Source organism: Zosterops lateralis, assembly GCF_965231275.1.
Source record: "Zosterops lateralis genome assembly, chromosome: Z".
NCBI lineage: Eukaryota > Metazoa > Chordata > Aves > Passeriformes > Zosteropidae > Zosterops > Zosterops lateralis.
The window spans coordinates 6,549,543-6,559,158 of NC_139800.1; the positions used below are offsets into that span (position 1 = coordinate 6,549,543).

The window sequence follows — 9,616 nt, forward strand, 5'->3', positions numbered from 1 at the left end:
TCTTCCCCAGAGGTTTTCAGCTATTCCACCAGGCAGATAAGGAGGAGAGACATCTGCCAGAGAGGGGAATTCAACCGTCTTGAAAATTTGTGGCTGCAATTTGGACCCTTGTCATGCCCACGTACTGTGTCACCGCGAGAGGAATTCAGTTACCATGGGTTACCCTATCAGTACGGGGACCAAGTGCCTCCCCTCCCAACAGCTCTATAAAAAGAGTCGCTCCAAGACACCCCAGCGGCTCCTGCATACCGGCACAGACCCGGGGAAACTTGGCCGCGGGGGGACGGCCGCCAGGGGAGGTGTCAGCATGCCGTCTGCCTTCCAGCTCCAGTGCCACCTCGTCCTCATCTTCCTGGCCGCCTCCAAGGGGGAAACCAGATACCTCGAGGTGAGCGGTAGGGCTGATGATTAAACACCTCGCTGTGCTTTTAGCTGCTTTGTCTTCTAACTTGTAGCCCTCAGCGTCTGAGCGTTGTGCTTCATTCTCTCTCCCTTTCCTATTCCCTCTTTTCCTGCATTAAACTTCCACCTGGGTAACATTAATGCAACAGTCCCGTGTATTTTGTACTACTCCTCTATTTATTTATGCTCAGCAATTATGCTGAGGATTTAAGGGGCTCTCAGTGCACTTAGCTGCTGGGCTCACCTCTCAGATGCCAGGTTTGTTTTCCCTCTGCTGCAGGTTGGCAGCTTTCTGCCCGAGTTCTTGCACAGCCTGCACTGTTTCTGGAGCAGGGATGTGACGTGCTGTGCCTGTTCTTGAGGGGCGCAGGGAGAGATGTGCATTTCACTTTGCCCCAGACTCTTTTTGTCCTCGGTCTTTCACCAGGTGAGGGATGCTGGTGAAGATGACCCCTTCCTACTACTCAGTGAAGATCTGAAGCGAGAGCTGTCTGCAGGACAGATCTACCGGCGGTCTCTCCGTGAGTTTCTTTGGTGCTCTGGCAGGTGGGAGCATCCTGGGGGTGCCTCAGGGAGGGACAAAGGGCTAATTGGGAATGACAGAGCTACAGGAGCTTTTTGCAAGAGTAGAGAGAAGAACAAAGCAATAAACCCGCAGGAACATGCGGGTTTGAGGCAGTGGGTCGGGGTTTATAACTGATGGTCCCAAATAACTGGAGCAGGACGGGGATTCCCCACTCCTGTCCCTAAGCAGGGTCACACTGCCAAGGGGTGGGGCAGGTGTAGCAGCTGCCACTGGAGAGAAATCTGAAAGAATGGAGTGTTCGTGCACTTGTGGACATATATACACACACACACGGAGTTTTGTGCTCAGAGATGCATCGACACACCATCCCTCCCCCGAATCCCCCGGCGCACGTTCGCGCTCACACCTGCGAGTTACTATTTATCCTCTGATGCTCAGCAGGCTCCTAATCGCTTCAGCTGTGCGGATACCGGTGCGGGGGGGTCTCTCCTGTCCCCCTCCTTCTCTGCACAGCGGGAGCTGGCTCTGAGTCTCCCTCCAGGGCGGGCAGAGGCAGCAGCCCTTTGTCCCTTTGTCCCCAGGGTGCATCGACATGCTGAGCATAGAGGGGCAGTTCAGCTTCACCGCGGACCAGCCGCAGCTGCACTGCGCGACCTTCTTCATCGGGGAGCCCGAGGAGCTCATCACGGTGCACTACGACTTCGTGAACATCGACTGCCAGGGCGGGGACTTCCTGAAGGTAAGAGGCTGCAAATCCCCGCTCTCCCCCGACCCGTGAGGTGTTTGCTGCCTGTGCGAGGGGCAGGCGAGTGCACATCTCTGTGCTGTGTGTGTTCCTGCGTGTGCAGAACGGGCTGAATTTCACAAAGCAGCCACCTCTGGAATGGCTCTTTCTTCTCCCCGAGACACTCTGAGTATGTGTGTCCCCTCCCCATCACCACTGCTCTAAAGCAAAGTCAGATGCAGGATGGGGATCCCCTCTCCAGATGCAGTGCTGGCTCTTCTGAACTTTTCCAGAAGAAAAAACACTTCCTCTATGAGGTGTCCACACATGGGGGGGATGGCTGGGAATTTGTTCAGTAGGATTTACTCGTTGCCCTGTGGATCACATGAGCCCTGCAGATAACGATATAGATCTCTGGGTCGCTGTTTTTGCTCTGGGACCTTGCCCACAAGTCACTTAGCATCAGATTAATAGTGAGTGGGTCATTGCAGGCTTTCTTTAAAATTTCCCTGCTAGAACTTTTCAGGACGTTGGCGCTGAACAGAAAGATGCTCATTACTCAGAGCCATTTATATTCCAGTGTTAAAAAACTTGACCAGCACATTTTTCTAGCAGACAGGAGCATTCACCAAGATCTGAACTTGGTCAAGGAGAGCAGGGGAAGCTCGATGGTCCCTGGCTCCCCTCACCTTGCACTTTGCCCTTTGTGCTGAACTGGCAAGGCACAGAACAGACCACATCCCATCCAGCAGCAAACTGATGTCCAGGAACAGGGAGAAGGAGGAAGGTTGGCCTTTAGCCCTTTCCTTTTCTCCTGCTCCTTTTACCCTGGAGAATTTTGTCCTTCCACTCCGTATCTTGGCTGAGATCTCTCCCCACATGGCTACAGGGAGGCTGATTTCAGTCTATTGTAGGTCTAAGGCTTTTGTACCTGGACTTATGGTCACTCATGGAGGCTAGAAAAATGCCAAGATATCTTTTTATGTTTAATTGGGGTTTCCTTTCTTAGATAAGGGTGTCCCAAACTTCTCTTATAGTTATAGCTATATTGCTATATGTATAGGTAGCTTTTCCCTCATGTAATTTAAGCACCTGCATCTCATTTCATACTCAGAATTTCATCTCATTTCAAAAATTTACAGTTCTGGCAAATCCAGAGATGGATCCTGATTTTTTTCTTCATCAGGAAGTCCACACACTCACATCAGAATTACTGATTGAATTACTGATGATGGAACCTGGTCCTTGAATTTTGGGAGTATTGACTGCAGTGTTTAAGGAATTACTGAGTGAGAGCAGCTAGGAGGAGATTGAAATAGCAAGGCAGGCAACTGCATATCTATGCTAGAACTAACACATATTTCTACTTCTGGCACATTTTTCTGAAAATTATGAGAGAAAATTGTTGCTTTTTTGATATGAAGGAAAAATTAGTAGAAGTTGATGCTCCAGACACATAATGCAGGATTTGTTTTGCTTTCTAGTGGTTAAGATGAGGTGAAAGAGCAAGTTAGAGCAATACCTCTACCAATAATTCCCCCCCAGATTTTTTTTGTATTCCAATATCTCTGGAAGGCCACTGGGACCATTAATGACAAGCTGTAAAGCATAAAAACTTACAGGCCAGATTGATTGACATAATGCCTGGAGTTTGAAAAGTGTACTTATATTTCTTGTGGCTCTCGGATTAAGCTGGTCAAAAACTTCTCATAGTACCAATGAAATTGCAAAAAAGGATGTGATGATGCTGAAGCAAAAAGAGATACTTCCCTCAAAAAAAAAAAAAAAAAAAAACAACAAAAAAAAAAAAAAAAAAAAAAAAAAAAACCCAACAAAAAAAACCCCAAAGCAACAGAAGTTGTCAGCTGAAGACGATAAAAGCAACATTAAAAGATATATGTATCCCTTTCTTAAGCATCAGTTGAAGCATGAATAATTAGTTAAATGGTAGAAAATCAATAAATACAAAGAATTTTTGTTTTCAGTTTGTGGCTTTGAACATGTTCTACGGTGTCAAAAGAAAAGAGTGTCTGTTATCATTCATGTTGCTGTTCTCTGTTAACAGAGCAACGAGCAAAACCTTGTTTTGTATTATTGAACCTCTGTAGGTGTTTGATGGGTGGATACTCAAGGGAGAGAAATTTCCCAGCTCCTTGGACCATCCTCTCACCACCTCTCAGAGATACGCAGACTTCTGTGAAACTGGGAGCATCCAGAGGAGCATCAGGTCCTCACAGAACGTGGCAATGATCTTCTTCAGGATTCAGCAGCCGGGCAATGGATTTACTGTCACAGTCAAGAAAAGCAGCAATCTCTTCCGTAAGTCTGCATTTCACCCCACCAAAGGGGCTGGAATTTGGGGCAGAAAGCAAAAAAGGATGTATTGCTTTGCGCTGGATTTTCTCACTGTGGTTATCAGCACTGACAGGGCTGCAGTAAGGCAGATGGGGCCATTCACACCTGCGTCCCTGCAGGCTTGATTCAGGCTCAGTGTGTCCCAAGGGAAAAAATAAAAAAGCTTAAGAGATCACACAGGCTTCAATATACAGGACCATAAGGCTTCTAATCTAATCCAATCTAATATTGGCATGTTCCAACACATTTAGCTAGAACAAATAGTTTTAATTTAGCAAGTTAAATCACTGCGTTTTCTAGATCTGAGGAAATGAGGAAAAATATTTGAAAAAAGGTCAACAGTAAAATCACGTATTGAATTGTTATGTGGCAGTTATGATAGATAACTACCAAAAAATGGTAGATATATATACCAACATACTACATATATGATACAGATATATGATCATAGGGATCTCTCTGCATAAGATATATCTGCATTTCTTTCCCTAAGGCTTTGAGCTGGCAAGGCACAAATTATCACAGAATCATAGAATGGCTTGGGTAAAAGAGATCATAAAGATCATCTCATTTCAATCCCCCCACCATGGCCAGGAATGTCACACACTAGACCAGTTTGTCCAGAGCCTCATCTAACCTGGTCTTGAACTCCTCCAGCAGTGAGGAACCCACAACTCGACTGGGCAACCTGTTCCAATATCTCACTTCAATTGTTTTTTCCAGAGAGGACAGGGCGTTTAACAATTATTGTTCAGGCCAGTCTGATTTATCTGCCTAACTTCTCAAAGTGACTGAACAAAACAAAACAAAACAAAAAAATCCACAAAAAAACCCAAAACCAAACCAAACAACACCCCCCACAAACCAACCCAAACAACAAAACAACAAACCCACTCCCAAAAAAACAAAACAACAAACAAACAAAAGCCCAAACAAACCAACAAACCAAAAAATAGCCCCAAAGCAAAAAAACAGTGACAGCACATCTGCTATTTCTTTACTACAGGTTATTCAGACTTGAGTCTTTAAGCTGGGTCCCCACTCTGGTGTGGTTTCATTCCCATGGATGTGATTATTGTATTCAGCTGCTGGAGGTTTCTGCTAAAGAAACTGCAGGACCCCAGATCTATGTCAAGAATCCTTTGGGTTGCTCACACAGATGATAAGTTACTCTTTTACCTGAACTCTTAAGTTTGAACTTAAAATCATGCTCTCATTTCAACGAGATATTTTGCAGTGTGAGGAACTCCAGAGGAGCAGAATAGGATTTAGGGGGTGGCTGTCAGTATCAGGCGATAAAGCTGTCAAAACTAAACACAATCCCTCCACCACCCATGTTTAGCCTCCTACAAACTGTGTGAACCCTTAACAACATGAGCCTCTGATGTACAGATGCCAGGTTTGAGCTCTTCTATTGACTGCTTCACCCTCAGGTTCTGCCAGACCTCATGCTGCCTGGTAAACAATGGGGAGGGAATTTTTAAGGAACAAATGCTATGCAAGAACCTCAGAAAATGCCACACATATTTTTTTCAGCATTTGGTTGTAACTCACAGTAATTAAATTATTTCTGCTTTTTTTTGGAACTGTAATTAAGTAGTTTTGCTACATGCAGCGATGACTGGCCAAGTAACTCTTATACCTTTTCCTGTGTCCCAGCTTGCAATGTCATCTCTCAGACCCCCTCAGGAAGGTTTACCATGGTCATTCCTCACCAGCACAGAAACTGCAGCTTCTCCATAATCTACCCAGTGGTGATAAAAATATCTGATCTTATCCTGGGACATTTGAATGGTCTCTTTTTAAAGGTGGGATCTTTATTTTCCTAAGAAAATATTAGCACATGCAATTTTTCTGGGTACAGAGGAGGGAAGGGGTGAAGCAGGGATAGGCTGTGGCACGGGCTGCTCTGGATGCTTGTGTGCAAGCTGAGGGCTCTGATTTCTTCCAGAGAGGAGATCTGGGGATGTCTCTGTCCCTGTTGTCTCTGAAATGTTGCAATGGCAGCCAAACTATGCAGAGTACCATTAACGCATGTAATGATTGCTTCCCATAAAAAAGGGTAAGGATTTCAAAGAAAGGAGCTCCTCTCCCCAAAAGCTGTCTGTTTGTATTTAAAATAATGAAAGCAGCAAATACTTTGAAGAGAGAAAGGAGCCATTGCATAGAAAGGTATCATCATAGACAAAACACAAACGTGCTCACAACTGATTGCCTGCTCCATTTGCTGAGAATCCTCTGCTCTGGGATATTTGGTGCTTGGTGACAAACCAGCAGAAGAATATGGGAGCTGTTGGTGATACCTGTGCCTGGGAGGTGTAGTAAGGTGCCAATTCCAAATATACTGAAGAATAGAGCAAGGAAATTTGTTTTCTCCTGCCATTGAGTCTGACATCCTGAGTTCTTCAATGAGATTGCCAAAGCCTGAGCAAGCCAGGTTTTGAGAGATGGACAAGTGAATTAGTTGACTTATTCAGTGGTGAGCAGAAAAGGACAACAGCAAAGGAAGGTAAAGAAACCAGGCACTTAAATAGCAGCATAGGGGTGACAGCCTAAAGGTGCCCAAGGTGTCCACACAAGATATTTTTGGGAAGTAGCATTAAATTTAGGAAAATTATGGGTTTACTATACAGTAAGATTTTTTTCAGAAAAAAACTACTCTTTTTGTTAATTTCTACCTTAATTGAACTTTACCACAATGGTGAATTTTAGCATATTTTTAGGTATGGTATAGTGGAACTGAAGGTTCCTGCCTGCCAGCTGTGAATGTAGGCATACATACAGCCTATGCCTGCATTAATTTGATTACATGTCTAAGCATCCAGAACAGGATTGCTTATCTGCATTAAAAACAGTTGAATCAACACCTTTTCTACTTGTCAGTAATTTTCAGAATCTACTTAGGTCTTTCTTTGGAATCTCTTAAGAAAATTAACTTACTAATGTCAAATCAAGGTAGTACTGCTCAGGACGAGAAACTGATTTTGCACAGCTTTAAGCACAGGGGATTTCTAAAACCTACTGCTTGCTTTAATAATATCTGCAGACCTGCTGCATTTTAAAGATGAATGGTAAATAACTTTTAGCCTCTGCCTTTTTAAGAAGCCATCTGCAGGCTGTGCAGGAGTGGGAGATTTTGTAGAGCTTCTTGGAGGAGCTGGCTTAGACCCATCCAAGATGTTTCCACTAGCTGACCTCTGCCACTCCTTTCATGGATCTGGTAAGAACTTCTTCCAATTACCTCCACGTAATAAAATAACTAACCATAATAAGACATGCAGAGACCCCTCCACATACGTCTGGACTTCCTGCTAGACTGGTGGACTTCACATTTAGCAGAACATGAGAGCTAAAGCTATTCAAGCCTGTGGTTTGGCTGTGTTACAGCACACCCATGACCACTTTCATTTGCCTCTTAAATAAACACTATGACAAGGCTGAATTAGACGTATTTTAAAAATTCTTGTCCTGTGACAAAAATAAGTATTGGAATGTCAGCACAAAACAGTCTGGAAATTCACAACAAACAAAGGCAGATTGTTATGTTTTGGGTTAAGGAGCTTTTCTCTCATTTACTCAGTGTTTCTAAAGCCTTTTCTGCTGCAGGTATAACACATACCCCAAAAGCTTCAGAGTTCCCATTCTTTACTTTGAACCTGCTGGGGCTCTGAGCCTGTTTCACTATCATGCTGGTCCAGTGAATTCTTTCTCCTCATAAAAATAAGAATTTCCAGTTTCTCTAATATTCAGTAGCAGACTGCAAAATGTGTCAGTGATACAACAGACTAACCTCTGTGGCACACCTGTCATGTCTCAGGAGTATCAACAGGGCACTGGAGAAGCAGCATTTCCACAGAGCTGCAGAGCAGGAATGTGCCTGGCCCTTGTGGTCTCCCTTGCCTTTCATCACACCACAACAGTCCAGGCACTGATCAAAGATTTAACTGGTGGGTGCTGCTGTTGAATGATAGTACTGAGCACTGAACTGAGATTAAAATGTGTTTTCCTGATGGTGTGAAGGAAGTGAAAATCCATCTCAGCAGCTTCTGCTCTCCCAGTGACATACCAGATTTCTCCTCAAGTGAGGAAGTTTCCCCAGGTTCTCCAAACAAAAAAAGGTTTTGCTAAGCTTGCAATGGCTTGCCTAAAGCACCAGTTAGTGACACACTCAATTTCCCTCAGAGTGATACCATGTGCTGGACATTACCATTAGAGTTTGATGAGACTCTCACAGACTCTCACATGCCTTTGTTCCTGTGAAGTATGTCCTTACATGCAAACCCACTCATCCCTCTAACAGGAAACATTTTGATGTTGCTAATTTTTGCTATCTCCAGGATATACTGCCATTACCCTTACCCATCACTCATGGTATCTAACAGTAGCACATAGACCTGGAGTAGCATTTGCATGAGGGAAGGATACTTGATTCAATACTCAAGCACTGTAAAGCAAAACTAACAAAAATAATTAACAATATCACCACTGGCAGGTCATTATGACACCTGAATTTGCCCTATTTCCAAACCTGCATGTATTGGTGTTTCATAATTCCCACCATTATATATCTCTTTTCCCTCACTTTCTCTTATATAAATATATCTCCTTTTTATCTCTTTTCCCTGAACAGCCCAGATGAAGATTGGCTGTGACAACACCGTGCTGCGAATGGTCTCCAGCGGCAAACACGTCAACCGTGTGACATTTGAGTACCATCAGCTGGATCTGCAGGAGGCAGAAACGAGGAAGGAGAACAGCATTGAGGAATTCTGCCTTCCTGGTATCTGAGAAACCAGGACACACATCTCCACACAGCTAATGAAAATAGAGTTCTGTAATAATGTATTTTTTTCCTTTAAGTAGCTGGTGGTGTTGAGCCTTTCGATAAGCGTAATTTCTTTGTCATACAAGTCAGTCATTCCCATCAGCAAGCAGGAAAAAGCAACAAATGTATTAATATTTGTTATTATCATTATATTATTTCTGCAATGTTTAAGCTCATTTACCATATCAAGTATCAATAACAAGAATAGAAGAGTATGTTTCCTGTATGAATGTTGTTAGGAAAATAGACAAAAAACATGTAGTTTTGGGGATATATGAAACCCACAATAAATATGAGCTTCATGAAGCAGCTTTATCCTTTTATATCAAGTATAAACAAACAAACAAAGAAAAAAGATGGTGAAAAACAATTCCAGTTTTGTAAGAGGAAGCCAAACATTAGTGTGGGTAGAAACTACTGTTTTACTTATGACTATAAATGTACTATTTATTTCTAATGACATGTTTTTAATAAAACTTTATAGCATGAGACTTCCTTACACAAATCCAAACATAAATAAATACATTCAAAGAGTTGGCAAAGAGTTCTTATGTTGTATTTTTTCTGTAGAGCTCTTTTAACATACTGATAAAACTTCTTAAGTCTTGTGCAGTTTTCTGGAAATGAAAATTTTTAATATATCATGAGCAAATATATTATGAAGTATTCTGAGCAAAAATTTGGTTTCTCAAGGTTGGTTACACCTCCACATAGAATAAGTTTCATTATTACACTTACTGGTACCTTCCCTCTTTCAGATTTTTTGATCAGGTGTCCTGCTGGC

The 9,616-nt window shown here is 43.1% G+C and overlaps 1 protein-coding gene across 1 annotated transcript; it reads left to right on the forward strand.

The window, feature by feature from the left end:
* Nucleotides 1-307: 307 nt before the first annotated feature.
* CRHBP (corticotropin releasing hormone binding protein) lies at nucleotides 308-9,008 on the forward strand (the record flags this gene model as incomplete). The annotated part of the gene is made up of 7 exons (XM_083884037.1): nucleotides 308-388; nucleotides 830-923; nucleotides 1,510-1,667; nucleotides 3,761-3,971; nucleotides 5,667-5,815; nucleotides 7,110-7,227; nucleotides 8,638-9,008. 7 exons carry the CDS (start codon nucleotides 308-310, stop codon nucleotides 8,793-8,795), a joined length of 969 nt encoding a protein of 322 aa, XP_083740163.1. The 3' UTR covers nucleotides 8,796-9,008.
* Between the last annotated feature and the right edge of the window lie 608 nt (nucleotides 9,009-9,616).